The 17170-nt window shown below is 35.0% G+C and overlaps 1 protein-coding gene across 7 annotated transcripts in view; it reads left to right on the top strand.

Moving 5' to 3' along the window:
• COL24A1 (collagen type XXIV alpha 1 chain) overlaps positions 1-17170 on the top strand; it is a 389632-nt gene that overhangs the window by 74045 nt on the left and 298417 nt on the right. For all 7 annotated transcript variants that reach the window (XM_057550626.1, XM_057550622.1, XM_057550627.1 and 4 more), the window contains 4 exons: positions 1479-1532; positions 2558-2602; positions 9489-9542; positions 13740-13784. In XM_057550626.1, coding sequence (XP_057406609.1) covers positions 1479-1532; positions 2558-2602; positions 9489-9542; positions 13740-13784 — 198 coding nt within the window. The remainder of the gene's footprint in view (positions 1-1478; positions 1533-2557; positions 2603-9488; positions 9543-13739; positions 13785-17170) is intronic.

Below are 17170 nucleotides of genomic sequence, written 5' to 3'. Positions count from 1 at the left end.
AATAAATGCTGTTATAGGAATAAAATATGTATTATATATAATATTAATAAGGTAATATCTAGTACATAAATATGGTTTCTGAAATTTATAGGGTATAATCTCTCTACATGTAGATGAAAATTTTTTGTACTTCTCAGAAGGCAACTGTTTATTCACATTCTGTTAAGTTGTTCATTGCCATATATATGTATAGATGTCTGTATGTATATGTATATATGTATGTATGTGTGCACATGTATATATATGTGTGTTTGTGCATACACACACGTGACAACTTTTGTCAGATTGTCTGGGTTCACATCTAGGCTCTGCTACTTACTCACTGTGCCATCTTGGGCAGGTTTCGTAACTTCTCTGTATCTTAGTTTCTTCAAATGTAAAATGGAGAAAATAGTATCTATCTCATAGATGTAAAGTAGACGTAAAGTGCGTGGCATAGGATTGGCACATAAAAAAGTGCTAAGTAAATGGTAATTGTTGGAACAAGGGAAGGAAGTGGGAGACAACAGGGAGAAATGAGAGAAAACAAAACTGAGAGATGGATTCTGAGAAAAGTGGAGAGAAGGACAAATTAGGAGCCTACAAGTCTAATGGAATGGGAGGGCAAAAACTTTCCACTGTGATGCTCCATTTGCCTTTTTCTTGGTCTGTTTTTTCTCTAGATTTTCCAAATTTTAGGAATTTCAAAGTATTTCTATTGTTAAACCAGAGGTAACACTCTTCTGTATACTTCAGATCAGAGGGGCAAAAGAGCTAGTGTCTTTTATGATCTCTTTTCCAAACAACAAACAGGAAATGAATTTTACATAATAAAGAATCTATGAAATTTATCACTGCTGTCACCATTTCTCTAATATGTTTTTTTTTAAAGTAAGTTGTATCATAAATTTTTTTTTAATTTTATTTATTTATTTATGGCTGTGTTGGGTGTTCGTTTCTGTGCGAGGGCTTCCTCTAGTTGCGGCAAGTGGGGGCCACTCTTCATCGCGATGCATGGGCCTCTCACTATCGCGGCCTCTCTTGTTGCGGAGCACAGGCTCCAGACGCGCAGGCTCAGCAATTGTGGCTCACGGGCCCAGTTGCTCCGCGGCATGTGGGATCCTCCCAGACCAGGGCTCGAACCCGTGTTCCCTGCATTGGCAGGCAGATTATCAACCACTGCGCCGCCAGGGAAGCCCTCTAATATGTTTTTTAAAAGTTATGTATCACTGTATTTTTCTACCCTAGATTTATCATTACTAATAATCAGTGTCTCATTTAAGTCCCTAATATAATAGTTGTGTTTATTTTTATTTAGCAATTTTATCTCATTTTCATTTTAAATAGATGACTTCAATCAGATAAGCAATGTGTAGGACCCTTAGAATTTTTATATGGAAAAAATATTCTTTCCAAACTTGGGTATTATGAATGCACCAATTTTGTTTCCTTGGGTTTCTTTTGACTTTGTTGTATTGTTTTATTATTTTTCATTTTAGGGAATTCCAGGATTCACTGGTAATATTGGTTCACGTGGTTACCCTGGCAGGCAGGTGAGGTAACTATATTTAAACTTCTCTTTTTATGTTCCTCTTGGTTAATACATTGTATGTTCTGATTTCAAGAGTTAATATTCAAATGATAATTGGTTTACTTTTATTAAATAATGAATTACTCGTAGCAAAATAATTCCAAAAATTCTAATATCAAAATTGTAAAAATCCTTCAAAAATTTTACTGCAGAAAATTTTGCTTAAAATGGGAGTAGGATTTTTAAACAGGTTTGATGTGACTAATATACAATGGAACCTTCTAAGTTAAAATGCCCAGTGGGCTAATAAAATGTTAAAACAACCCTGCTACTGATTTTACAGTACTGCCACTGACTAAAATGAAGTGATGGTACAAGTTAAGACTCTATATGATAAGCAACATTTTTTAATAATACAACTATAAACACTTGGGACACAGTTGGCAGCACTACACATACCACTATCTGAATACTTTTATCTGAACTGGATTCAAGTCTTTGTATACTGTTGTGAAAATTCATTCTAATCATTTCATATTTATTTCACTCTAATTTCTAACTTTCTCTAGCTACTTCATATAGATTAATAAGAGAACAAATTTTCTTTCTTAGACTTTCATGAATTGATTACTTACTCTTGAAATTATTCATTTAGCATACTAGAAAACTACATTTATATAAAATCTTTATATTTTTATATACTTTTTATATATCTAAAATGTATTTTAGATAAGTTAATTAGAAGTGTTTTAAAAGAACACAGTTTTCCAATAAGAAATAACTGAAAAAATAATTTTTGTTACTGACAATGTGTTAATCTACTTTATTTAGATATCTAAAATATATTTGTGTATAGATTATATACAGTGCCTCTTTTGGTTCTGAAATTCTAAAATTCCTTGAATGTATATAGTCTTCATTAAGTATCCAGAGTTCTGAAGTTTATACTTGTGAAAATGATACCTTTTATATGCCCTTTTTATTAATCTATCTACAACTTTTTAAAAAGTACTGTAGTATGATGATGATGCCTTTTATTCACACTAGGGTTTAGCTGGACCAGAAGGTAATCCAGGACCTAAAGGTGTACGAGTAAGTAAGCATTTTCATCATTTTGTTAAGTATGCTTGCATATGAGTAGAATGAAGTGTACAAAATACGTATTTTCACACTTCCATAGAAACTTTGAATGTAATGCAGGTTTAGCCTGGAAAGAAACACACTTATTAAATAGATATTTTTACTGTTAAGGCTATAGAGAGCAGTCTTATGGTGGTAGGTTTTACATCATTCTTTGATAGCTCCTACATCTACATCATTTATTTTGCTAGCTCCTAGCAAAACGTCTGGTATGTTGAAAATATGCTCTTTAAGCATTTGTAGTATTATTTATGTGTGGACGTATATAGACCTAAGAAATAATGATGAAAGAAATATGAAGAGGCAAAAAATTCTCACTCAAGGCTGAGATAATAATACAAAAGCTATCTGGAGTAAAGAAATATCTGCAGAGAAAGAAATGGGCTTATCACATTCAAGCATATACCATTGCACTTCCAACCGTTAAAGAAGTTGTTAGCCACTTTTAATCATTAAGGGAATAAAACAAAAAAAATTACTGTGATGTGTTATGTAGTGTGCCACAAATTAAAATCAAAGCTGGTTCTAGGAAAAATTAGTAAACTAAAATTTTTGTTTTTAAAATTCTCTATTTCTTTTTTTTTAATTAATTAATTAATTTATTTATTTATGGCTGTGTTGGGTCTTCGTTTCTGTGCGAGGGCTTTCTCTAGTTGCGGCGAGCGGGGGCCACTCTTCATCGCGGTGCGCGGGCCTCTCACTATCGCGGCCTCTCTCGTTGCGGAGCACAGGCTCCAGACACGCAGCCTCAGTAGTTGTGGCTCACGGGCTTAGTTGCTCCACGGCATGTGGGACCTTTTCAGACCAGGGCTCGACCCCGTGTCCCCTGCATTGGCAGGCAGATTCTCAACCACTGCACCACCAGGGAAGCCCAAAATTCTCTATTTTTAATAGCCAGTTATTTTCCGGAATCTGCATCTGCCTTATATTATCTAAAATACCTTTTCGAAATAAGGAAAACAAAAAGTATTTAGACAGTATGTACTATAACGATGCCTTAATTTTTAAAAAAATTCTTAAACATTTTCAAATACTTCATATTTCTTTTGCTATCAATCCTATGAAGTAGCAGAACACGTGTATTGTCTCCATCTTACAGATGAGAAAACAGTAAGCTATAGAACCGACATGATTTGACAAAGTCATAGCAGAACTCAGACCAGCGTTTTCTCACCTTCAGCTCTGTACTGTTTTACTATCCCATGCTGTCTCCACCCTTGCATTAAGTGGAAATGTAATGGGGAAAAGTCATGTATTCTTTATTGGAAACTGCACGGAAAGCACATATTCACTTGGATTTGGAAAGCAAGAAGAGATTAGTGGACAAAGAACATGGGCTTTGGAGTTAGACAAGGACCACTTTTTTTTTTTTTTCTTAACCCCTTGTTTACTAGTTTTGTGACCTTAGATGTCATTCAACCCTTCTGTGCCTCATTTTTCTTACCTTATTAAAAGGTGATAATGAAACCTACCTTTAGGTGGTTATGAGAACTACCTGAGCTTAATTAATATTCTTAAGGCACAGTGCCTAGCACATGGCATGCACTTTCTATGCAGATTTTATCATTATTATTGGAATTTGGGAGTTTCTTCTGCATGTGAGCTAAACTCCTAGACCTGTTACTTGGCACTGTGCAGTTTTCTCTTACTACATTTTCTCATCTTGCTTCAGTGATTCCTATAACTTTTCTAATTCTTCTTTATATCATTTTTGTACTATATTATACATCCTTTTGTTGCTTTTTTCCCCATTTGTACTGAAAATTATAGTGTAGGTTGTAACCCTTTTTAAGTTTTTTTAGGTTTTGATGGCCAACTTCATAAAAGCATTAAAAAAAACCCAAATCTAATCCTTTTCTGACTAATTTAATTGATTTAATCCTTTAATTTTACTTTGGGAGTGAGGGAAGAGTCAGAAGAGTCATTTCTCTAGGTTTCATATTCACGAAGAGTCTCAAATGTAGACTTTAGACATTAACTCCAAATATGGTTAAAAAGACAAAAATCATAAAATCACACTGACAGGATTATGCTTTTCATTTAATTTGGGTCCTGTTACTGGACTATACCACATGCTATACAATATGAATTAATATTTTTATAAATCATGATAAATTACCTTTTGACTGGCATCATTGTTTGACTGCATTTTTTGGTGTTAAGATAATTATTTTAAAAATGTAGATGTTTAAAATAAATCATTTTGTAACCCTCCTTTGGTATTTCTTTGTGTAATAAGGTGCTAGGTGGCTCAAAAAGTAGAAGTATGTAGGCCTCCCCCAACCTTTTAGTGGCCCTGCTGGTGACACAAAATTGCCTCTACCTGGATATACAACCTTCAGTCCAAAAAAGCAAAAGCATATGTGTTTTTTGTTTAATTTTTTAATTTTTTGGCTGTATGGCATGTGGGATCTTACTTCCCCGACCAGGGATCAAACCCGCGTCCACTGCATTGGAAGCATGGAGTCTTAACTGCTGGACTGCCAGGGAAGTCCCTTATTATTTTTTATGTTCCTTGTTTCATTACACTAAACTCCAATTTACATTACATTACACTAAACTCCAATTTAGTGGTAGTGTTTTGAGAATGACCACAACCCCATATGATTTCTTTTGTGGATGCTGCTGACATTTTATTTCTGTTAGAATCAGCATAATAATTATCAAGAAACCTTTATGAAACACCTACATAATTATGCATAGCATTGTTCCCTTTAAAATCTTTACTTGTAAAATGCTGTGCTGGTACTCTGTGCAGACTTTGTTGAGTAGAGGTCTGACTTTTTAGCTCCTGAGTTTTCAGTTGAGTATTTAGTTTACTGAGAAGTGTACATCAGTTAGGGTGTTTGATCTTTTTATTTATAAGCAAAACTCCAGTTGTGTATATTAAAACAAAAGTTAACTGTTTTTAAACTTGAGGCCACCTGTAGGTGATATTTCTGAAAGTACATGTAGCTTGTCATCATAATCGTAAACGTTTTGGTATGAGAAATACTTTTGGATGCTTCATTTTAAAAGAAACCTTCCCCATCCTTCAGATGCTTGGCTTTCAAGCAAACAAATTATAGATGTTTTATCATTGAAGTTAATTAGAAGGAAACTATTTTTTCTCTTTTATTTTATTTTATGCTTATTCATTCATACACTCTGTAGAACATAGGAATTTTAAAGGTGTTTTTCCTTGTCAAAGAAAAGTGCTCGTCTTACTGTGGCAACACCCAACTAGCTTTCACCCTCAGGAACTAAATGCTTCCCATGGTTCTTATTCCAGGAAACTTAGAAATGTTTCCTGAGACACTTACTTTTAAAAAAAATATTGTGGTAATACATATTTAATATAAAATTCGCCATTTTAATTATTTTTAAATGTAAGTTCACTGGTGTCATAGGCTGCTATAATAAAAATGACCATAGACTGGGTGACTTAAACAACAAACATTTATATGTCACAGTTCTTCAGTCTGGGAAGGCAGATCCAGTGTTTCATGAGGGCCCACCTCATGGCTTGTAGAGTGCTGCCTTCTTGCTGTATCCTTATGTGGCAGAGAGAGCAATCATATTTCTTTCATATCTCATTTTAGAAGGGCAGTAATCCCATTCATGAGGGCTCTACTCTCATGATCTAATTCCCTCCCAAAGGTCCCACCTCCAAATACCATCGTATTGGGGATTAGGCTTCAATGTATGAATTTTGAGGGGCATAAACATTCAGTCCATAGCGGGAGGCAATAAGTACATTCACATTGCGGTGCGGCCATCACCACCATCCATCTCCAGAACTTTTTCATCTTCCCAAACTGAAACTTTATATCTATTGAACAGTAACTCCCCATTCTCCCTTCCCCCCAGCTCCTGGCAACCATTCAACTTTCTATCTCCATGAGTTTGACTACTCTATGTACTTCATTTAAGTGGAATCATATAATATCTATCCTTTTATGACTGGCTTATTTCACTTAGCATGATTGTCTTTGAGATTCATCCACCCTGTGGCATGCATCAAGATATCCTTACTTTTTCAGGCTGAATAATATTCCATTGTATGTATATGCCACATTTGTTTGTCTTTTCATCTGTTGAACATTTGGGTTGCTTCCACCTTTTGGCTATTGTGAATAATGCTGTTCTAGGTGTACAAATGACATTTACTTTTTTAAAACCTGAGTTCTTTCTTAATGTATACTATTATGGAAAAATTTACTCTGAAAAGTCACCCATTCTCTAAGTCAAAATAAGTAGACTTTATTTCGAATTTAGTCAAAATGGCCTCCTGTATCTCTTCTTCAAATTCTTTTATACCTTGGGTTTCCGCTGTATTCATAAAACCATTTTTCTTCTCCCATCTCCATCCATTTCAGCCTCTCAGTGGTTCAGGGAAATTTCTCTTTGTTTCCTCCTAAGAGCTCTATTCTACCCTTAAGGCTTCTGACCCATCTGCCCTTCAAATCTAAGCTAACTTTTATTTATTTATTTATTTATTTTTGGCTGTGTTGGGTCTTCGTTTCTGTGCGAGGGCTTTCTCCAGTTGCGGCAAGCGGGGACCACTCTTCATCGCGGTGCGCGGGCCTCTCACTATCGCGGCCTCTCCTGTTGCGGAGCACAGGCTCCAGACGCGCAGGCTCAGTAGTTATGGCTCACGGGCCCAGTTGCTCCGCGGCATGTGGGATCTTCCCAGACCAGGGCTCGAACCCGTGTCCCCTGCATTGGCAGGCAGATTCTCAACCACTATGCCACCAGGGAAGCCCCTGCCCTTCAAATCTTATATCACTCTGTGAGCTCTTTCTATGAGTCCCACATCTCCAATTCCTTGCCAAGATAATTAAATTTGAATGCCTCCTCATCACCACAATCTCAAAATGACTAACAGAACTCATCCTCTTTCTACTAAACTATGAGCTTTCCTATTTGTTTTCCATATTTCTATCAGTGGTTACCATTTGCTTATCAGTCCAATATAAACCTTAGAATCATCTTTGCCGCAATCTTATAGATAGACACAAAGACCAGTTGAACCACTATAATCCAAATGAATTCTATAAACTGCAAAGTTGATTATATCAAAACTCTGTCTAAATTTTTTTTTTTTAATTTTTATTTATTTATTTATTTATTTATGGCTGTGTTGGGTCTTCGTTTCTGTGCGAGGGCTTTCTCTAGTTGCGGCAAGCGGGGGCCACTCTTCGTCGCGATGCGCGGGCCTCTCACTATTGCGGCCTCTCTTGTTGCAAAGCACAGGCTCAGACGCGCAGGCTCAGTAATTGTGGCTCATGGGCCTAGTTGCTCCGCGGCATGTGGGATCTTCCCAGACCAGGGCTCGAACCCATGTCCCCTGCATTGGCAGGCAGATTCTCAACCACTGTGCCACCAGGGAAGCCCTGTCTAAATTTTTTTTTTTTTGATGACTCAGTATAAATCCCAAACTTTCCGTCATCACATAAAAGACTTTTCATGATGTAGCCACTGTTGCCTTCCCAACCCCCGCTCTTGCCTACCAATCACACAGAACTATTTGCAATTCTATGAAAATGCCCTGTCATTTTATTTTGATTGATTGATTGATGACACATTGTTAGCCCTGCATAAAATGCCTTTCCTTTCCTTCAAGACTCAGCTTAAATGTTGCCTCCTCTGTAAAACTTTCCTAAATCTTCCCTCTAGGCAAAGTTGGTCATTCTGCCTTCAAAGCTTCTATATCTTGTATTTATCACATCACATATCACATAATCATGTCACAATTATCTTATGATATTACAATTATTTGTATGACTCTTTTTCCTAATAAACCATGAACTTCTTGAGGGCACTGATTTTCATATTCATTTTTATAATTCCAATTCTTGGCACACAGTGGGCACTAAAATGATGTTTTGTGAATGAGTGACCCAGACTCACATTCCTTCAAATTTGGACCATTGAAACAGCATTCTAACACATTTTCCTACATTCAGTGTTTCCTGTCTGGGGTGTATTCTGTATCCTGTCCACAGATTAATATTTTAGAAAAACAGCTTAACATCAGGGCACTACCACACTCCCCCAAAGTCCAGTAGCTTCTTATCTGAACTATAAAGTCTAAAATTCTTAGTCTGAAATTTAAGACTCTCCTTAATTTATTCTCTAAACTACTGTACACTTTATTTATTAAATTGATGAAACGGGTTATTATTTGCCACAGGTGAGATCTAACTTAAGTATGGTAGTATAAAGTAGCTTGCATTGTTATTTTACCCCTTGTTTCTCAGACCTATTGGAATCTCCCTGAGGGCACAATGGGTCTGCTTCTCTCCAATGTAAGAAACTGTCAGTTAACCGTTTACAAATGCTCCCGGAGTCCTCTCTATCTTATCTCTGCTTACTGTAGTGCTGATTGGAGTGTTCTTTCTCCATCCTCTGCTTATCAAGACTTTATCTACTCCACAGGCCTACATCAGGTGCCAGTCTCCTTTGAAACCTCCTCTGACTGCTTTTACCTCCTGCCACATTGGAATGAATCTCTTCCTCCTCCATACTTCTGTTTCTTGGATGCCTCCATTCTGCCTTACATTTTAGTTAATTGTATATCTGTGTCTTCTGCCCTTTGTGATATTCAATGTAGAAAAGAATTTGGGCTTGTTGATTTTTATTAGCCACCATGCCTTAAGTTACATTTCCTACTTTTTTTTTTTTTTAATGAAAAGATTGAGCTGTAATTTCTAGAAGAAAAGACACAAGATTATTCAAACTGTTATGCCTTATAATTTCATATTACTAGGAATAAATTTTAAGTATCTCTATTTAGAATTATTTACAGGGTGAATATTTAAGTGAGATAATACAAAGATTATTTGCTTACTTTAAGGGTTTCATTGGCTCTCCTGGAGAAGTAGGACAACTGGGACCTGAAGGAGAAAGAGTAAGTCTGTTTCCTTCAAATATTATTTCTAATGTGATATACTTAGGATAAAGTATAACAGGGCTCATAAACCCAGATGTCAGGCAGTGAAACAAGCCAGCTTTAAGGAAAGTCACCTACCAGAAATATAATTAAACTCTCTTAAATTTTACTGAAATGTGAGGTGATATAAATATTTATGGTTAGCAACTTTAAATTTAACTTTTAAAAAACACAAATTGATATTATCTAATTATGAAAATTTTATTTTGTAATTGATCTTTGATTTGAGTATAAACTCTTAGCAGGGTTTGTATTTTACAATACAATGTGTAATAAATCAACTTCGAAAGATATATTTTTTTGTTTAATTTAATAGTGGAAGATAGCTGTTCATAAATGTAGGTACTTGTGAATAAAGTAGAATCTTTTCCAAATGGTTTGTTCTACTTATAAAAATTAACCAAGATACATACAGAGTTCTGGCATTCCAACTTCGTCATATCTAGTTTTCAGTGACATATGCAGTTCAGTGATTTCTAGCTGCATTTCTTCATCTACACTGTCAATATTAATTAAAAACAAGTAGAATAAACAATATTAGCATATTCTCAGGTTTGAAAACAATCATATTCAGAATTTAGCATTTAACTCTATTATTATACAAGTGCTGTTCAGGCAAAATTTTTTTCATATCTGGAAACTGATTTTTGCAAATGAAAATAAATCAGATTATTCTTTGCTAGATGAATATTTCAAATGTATAGCTTTTTGAGTAAGTGAATTAAATCACATTTTCTTGTAGTTACTTGTGAATGCCTCCACAGAGAAGAAACATTCAGAGTTTACATGTGCTGTAATGACAATCAAAATGTTTAGTTGTCTTTGGTGATAAGAGGTGAAGATATTCCTGTGGTGAGTGCACAGGTCATTTCTTTCACTTGCAAACAATATCTTCAGTGTGATCCTACAGCTAAGCCACTTAACTGCTATGTAACACAGCAGACTTACAGATGATGTTTCCAATCTATCATGCAAAGAATTGAACTGCTTCTTATAGACCCAAAGGAGTATATATAGTTTACATTGTTAATTACTGTACTGCATATGATACAATCCTTCCCTGACCTGTTGGATTGAAGTTATTTCTAGTAATTGATGTAATAAATAAATGAAAGTTATATGTCCTTGCAAAATGTCATCATCTTGAATTCAAGGATCCCTGTGACACTATCAGTAGGCACAATGCCTATAATCACACTCAGTAATTTCGACTAGCTTATATGAATATATCAAGACTGTCTCAAATCATAAATATAAGACCCTTTTGTGATATTCTGCCTATTATAGGTACCATGTCCTAATATTATTAGGCTACTTCAAAATTCTCACTAAAACCATGAATGGTATAGCTAACTGGGTGTTGTTATTATGTTATGAAATATTTAAGTAGAGAAAAGCCAAAGAAAATAATGTTCTAATCACTCCTGAAAACAAATGGGAAGAAAAAGTTCTTTCTGGAAGTCAATAATATACACATGCATGTATATATGAAAAAGTTCTTATATAATTCTATCTGTACTATCCTTAGGTTTTCTGCTGAGATTTACTGAAGCTACTAAAGTTTTAGAAAATAATTATTTTTCTTAAATGCTTGGCTACATTATGTAAAGATGCGTGAAATCCTCATGAACTGAGTCATATTGCTCATCTTTGAACTCTTTTTTCAATAGAGAATATTAGATGAATATTTATTAAGCACTGTTGAATTAAAGTAAATGGATTACTTCAACTATTGATATCTGCTAACTTGTTTGTATATACAAAAATCCCAAGCTACATGGTTCTGACATATTTCTTAGTCCCTAAGGCTTGTAAAAGTGATTATAAGTCTCAAGGGATTTTATCAGTTAGTACGCTTTGGACTGCAAGTGACAGAAGATCCCATTTCAAACTGGCTTCAAAATGAGGAAATTTAAAATAAATGATGATAATGATAACAGCAAATGATTTATCGAATGGTTACATATATATGCAAGGCACTGTGCAAATAGTACATACGAATTAGCTCCTTTAATCTCACAACACCCAGTGAGATAGGTAGTATTATTTTTCTCACTATAGATGAAGAAAATGAGGCATACAGAGACACACACTTACCTAAGACTATATATAGGTAATAAGAGCAGAGCCAGGATTTGAACATAGATATTCTGGCTCCAAAGACTGAGTACTTAAGTACTATGCCCGACGGCTGCTTCTTATGACCAGAAACCCATAGGTTAGGTGGTATCCAGGCACAATATGATCCTGAGCACAGTGATATCATTATCCTTCTCTCTGCTTTGCCTTGACTAACGCTGGCTTTATCCTAAGGCTGGTTTCTCATAAGATTGCAAGATTCCCAGTGCAAGGGCTAAATATGCCTTTGTTTATGTCCAGCCAGAGAGACAGACAGAGAGGAGGTAATTGTCTGTTGGGTACAGAAAATAAGACTTCCTTTGTCTGGTTGTACCAACTTTGGTTGCATGCCACCTCTGGACAAATAACTATCACCAGAGGAATGGCGGGATCCCATTTGGAAATACAGATGGGATGGATTTCTGAATAAAATCAGGATTTTTGTTATGAAGAAGAAAAGGGGCCACTTGAATTAAATTAATACATTGAAGCTTTTCTGAATATCACACCAGTTTAAAGGATAACTTATTTTTCTCTTTGGCATACTTCATAAATTGATGGTTGAGAAAAAATAACTCATTAATTGATTCAACAAATATTTACTTTTTTGAAGTATAGTTGATTTACAATATTATATTACTTTTAGGTATACAGCATCTTGATTCAGTATTTTAATAGATTATACTCCATTAAAGGTTATTAAAAAATAATGGCTATAATTCCCTGTGCTGTAGAATATATATCCCTGTTGCTTATCTATTTTAAACATAGTAATTTGTATCTCTTAATCCCATACCCCTATCTTGCCCCTCAATCCTTCCCTCTCCCCACTGATAACCACTAGTTTGTTTTCTGTATCTGTGAGTCTCTTTCCGTTTTGCTATATACATTTGTGTGTTTCATTTTTTAGATTCCACATATAAGTGGAATTATCACACAGTATTTGTCTTTCTCTGACTTACTTCACTAAGCATAATATTCTCTTTTAGAGAGAATATTCTCTTTTTAGATCCATCCACATTGCTGCAAATGTCAGAATTTCATTTTTTATGGGTATGTAATATTCCATTGTGTGTATGTGTATATGTGTGTGTGTGTGTGTATACACAAGCACATGTATACATATGTGTGTGTATATATATATACACACGTATGGATATATTTATCCATTCATCTGTTGATGGACACTAGGGTTGCTTTCCATATCTTGGCTATTGTAAATAGTGCTGCTATGAACATCAGGGTCCCTGAGTCTTTTCGAATTAGTGTTTTCATTTTTCCCAGATATTTACCGAGGTGTGAAATTGCTGAATCATATGGTAGTTCTATTTTGAGTTTTTTGAGGAACACCAATACTGCTTTCCATAGTGGCTGCACCAATTTACATTCCCACCAACAATGTAGGAGGATTCCATTTTCTCCACATCCTCACCAACGTTTGTTATTTGTGTTCTTTTTGATGATAGCCATTCTGACAGGTGTGAGGTGATATCTCATGTGGTTTTGATTTGCATTTCTCTAATAATTAGCAGTGTAAAGCATCTTTTCATGTGCCTGGTAGCCAACTGTATGTCTTCTTTGGATGCTGGGAAAACTGGACAGCTACATGTGAAAGAACATTAGAACATTTCCTCACACCGTATACAAAAATAAACTCAAAATGGATTAAAGACCTAAAAGTAAGATCTGAAACTATAAAACTCTTAGAAGAGAACATAACCAGAACACTCTCCGCCATAAATCACAGATCCAAAAATAAAATGTTTTTTTGGATCTGTCTCCTAAGGCAAAAGAAATAAAAGCAAAAATAAATGAATGGGACCTAATTAAACTCAAAAACTTTTGCACAGCAAAGGAAGCCATCAACAAAACAAAAAAACAACCTACTGGATGGGAGAAAATATTTGCAAATAATTTGACTGACAGGGAGTTAATATCCAAAATATATAAATAGCTTATACAACTCAATATCAAAAAACCAAGCAACCCAGTCAAAGAAGGGAACAAATATTTACTTTTGACTTTTTCACATTCTAGGGTGCTCCTGGGATCCGTGGAAAGAGGGGTCTTAAGGGAAGACAGGTAATTTGATTCTTGTTTTATGAGATTCGGTTTAGAGGAGTATAATCTAATTATATGCATATTTCTCACCTGTTAAACTACAAATGTAGCTGTTGTTCTTGTTATCACAATCCATCTCATTCAACAGAGTTTAAAATTTGCCACTTTAACAGCCTATCCAGTAATACCTGAGAATGTGAAGGGGTATTTAGATTAAAAAATAACTCGAAATGTAACACTTCTAACCCTTTTAATATACCAGTGGGAGAGACCTTTATCCCCATGACAAGGTGCTAAAATTAAAATGTCACAGGAAATACATGAACAATTTAAAACACTAATGAAAGCACTATTCACCCTCATGTTTTAGAGGTTTTTAAAACGCCTGCTTCAGATGTTAGCTCAGAAACTAGTTTCTTATATTTTCATGTTAAAAAAAATCAAGTAAAGTGAATTCTGCCAGATAATATAATAATTTCAGAGATGGGAGGAAATTTTGACATTATCTAATACCCCATTATTTAACAAATGAGAAAACCGTGGTTCAGAAAAAGCATCCTCGGTTATCCTGGCTGTGTTGGTATAGCTAATTAGCCACTTGCTTTTCACTTGTGCTGTTTTTTATTACAATTCAAAGATATTTATTAGGGTAAGACGTTCTGTGCTATACTCTGCTCTCTACTCTGTGAGGAAGAAAAATGTCTTTAATAACAGCTTTTCTAAAATTCTGGTGTGTATAATTAAAATCCTGATTATAATACTAAAGGATTACAAATCTCACCAGAATATTCATATCCTTTTAAAGCATTTTATTCTTTGAGCTTTGCAATATTTCTTGAAGATAGAATAGGACAATGGCACTATTATATGGGTGAGGAGAACGAGGCTCAGTGATGTTAAAATACTTGCTCAGAATCACATGGTTAAAAGTGGTAAAATAAAGAATTGAGCCCAGCTCCTTCGAATGTAAATCCAAGATCCTTTTCCTTACTACATAGATGTTTATTGTATTTTTTTAACATCTTTATTGGAGTATAATTGCTTTACAATGTTGTGTTAGTTTCTGCTGTACAATGAAGTGAATCAGCTATATGTATACCTGTATACCCTCCCTCTTGGACCTCCCTCCCACCTCCCACCCCCAATCCCACCCATCCAGGTCATCACAGAGCACCAAGCTGAGTTTCTTGTGCTTTATAGCATGTTCCCACTAGCTATTTTACCCATGGTAGTGTATATATGTCAATCCAAATTTCCCAATTTGTCCCACCCTCTCCATTCCCCACCATGTCCACATGTTCATTCTCTACATCTACATCTCTGTTACTGCCCTGCAAATAGGTTCATCTGTACCATTTTTCTAGATTCCACATATATGTGTTAATATACAATATTTGTTTCTCTCTTTCTGGCTTACTTCACACTGTATGACAGATTCTAGGTCCATCCACATCTCTACAGATGACCTAATTTCATTCCTTTTTATGGCTGAGTAATATTCCATTGTATGCATGTAACACATCTTCTTTATCCATTCATCTGTCGTTGGACATTTAGGTTGTCTCCATGTCCTGGCTATTGTAAATAGTGCTGCAGTGAACATTGGAGTGCATGTGTCCTTTTGAATTATGGTTTTTTCAGGGTATAGGCCCAGTAGTGGGATTGCTGGGTCATATGGTAGTTCTAGTTTTAGTTTTTTAAGGAACCTCCATACTGTTCTCCATAGAGGCTGTATCAATTTACATTCCCACCAACAGTGCAAGAGGGTTCCCTTTTCTTCATATCCTCTCCAGCATTTATTGTTTGTAGATTTTTTGATGATGGCCATTCTGACTGGTGTGAGGTGATACATCATTGTAGTTTTGATTTGCATTTCTCTAATAATTAGTGATGTTGAGCATCTTTTTACATGCCTCTTGGCCATCTGTATGTCTTTGGTGAAATATCTATTTAGGTTTTCTGCCCATTTTTTGATTGAGTTGTTTGTTTTTTTGATTGACCTCCATGAGCTGTTTGTATATTTTGGAGATTAATCCTTTGTCTGTTGCTTTGGTTGCAAATATTTTCTCCCATTCTGAGGGTTGTCTTTTCATCTTGTTTATGGTTTCCTTTGCTGTGCAAAAGCTTTTAAGTTTAATTAGGTCATTTGTTTATTTTTGTTTTTATTTTCATTACTCTAGGAGGTGGGTCAAAAAAGATCTTGCTGTGGTTCATGTCAAAGAGTGTTTTTCCTACGTTTTCCTCTAAGAGTTTTATAGTGTCCGGTCTTACATTTAGTTCTTTAATCCATTTGGAGTTTATTTTTGTGTATGGTCTTAGATAGTGTTCTAATTTCATTCTTTTACATGTAGCTGCCCAGTTTTCTCAGCACAACTTATTGAAGAGGCTGTCTTTTGTCCATTGTATGTTCTTACCTCCTTTGTCATAAATTAGGTGACCATATGTGCATGGGTTTATCTCTGGGCTTTCTATCCTGTTCCTTTGATCTATATTTCTGTTTTTATGCCAGTACCATACTGTCTTGATTACTGTAGCTTTGTAGTATAGTTTGAAGTCAGGGAGCCTGATTCCTCCAGCTCCATTTTTCTTTCTCAAGATTGCTTTGGCTATCAGGGTCTTTTGTGTTTCCATACAAATTGTAAAATTTTTTGTTCTAATTCTGTGAGGAATGCCGTTGGTAATTTGATAGGGATTGCATTGAATCTGTAGATTGCTTTGGGTAGTACAGTCATTTTCACAATATTGATTCTTCCAATCCAAGAACATGGTATATTTTTTCATCTGTTTGTTATCTTTGATTTCTTTCATCAGTGTTGTGTAATTTTCTGAGTACAGGTCTTTCGCCTCCTTAGGTAGGTTTATTCTGAGGTATTTTAATCTTTTTGTTGTGATGGTAAATGGGATTGTTTCCTTAATTTCTCTTTCTGATCTTTCATTGTTAGTGTGCATAGGAATGCAAGAGATTTCTGTGCTTTAATTTTGTATTCTGCAACCTTACCAAATTCATTGATTAGTTCTAGTAATTTTCTGGTGGCATCTTTAGGATTTTCTATGTATAGTATCATGTCATCTGCAAACAGTGACAGTTTTACTTCTTTTCCAATCTGTATTTCTTTTATTTCTTTTTCTTCTCTGATTGCCGTGGCTAAGACTTCCAAAACTGTGTTGAATAGGAGTGGTTTCACTTTAAAGATTTAAACATATTAAGATAAACTTATGAAACTATCAAGAAATGAAAAGTAAGCCAAACATTTTGTTTTCCTGCAATTACATTCAACATTAAAGTTAATCTTGTAAGAATTATAACAGCAGAAACTGTTCCATCATCATTACCATCATCACCAATTTTTAGTCTCAAGGACTTTGTTAAATACTTTGTATGCCATCTCATTTGATTACACTCTATT

This window comes from Balaenoptera acutorostrata, chromosome 1 (genome assembly GCF_949987535.1).
Source record: "Balaenoptera acutorostrata chromosome 1, mBalAcu1.1, whole genome shotgun sequence".
Classification (NCBI taxonomy): Eukaryota; Metazoa; Chordata; class Mammalia; order Artiodactyla; family Balaenopteridae; genus Balaenoptera; species Balaenoptera acutorostrata.
This window is presented reverse-complemented; position numbering and strand designations above follow the sequence as displayed.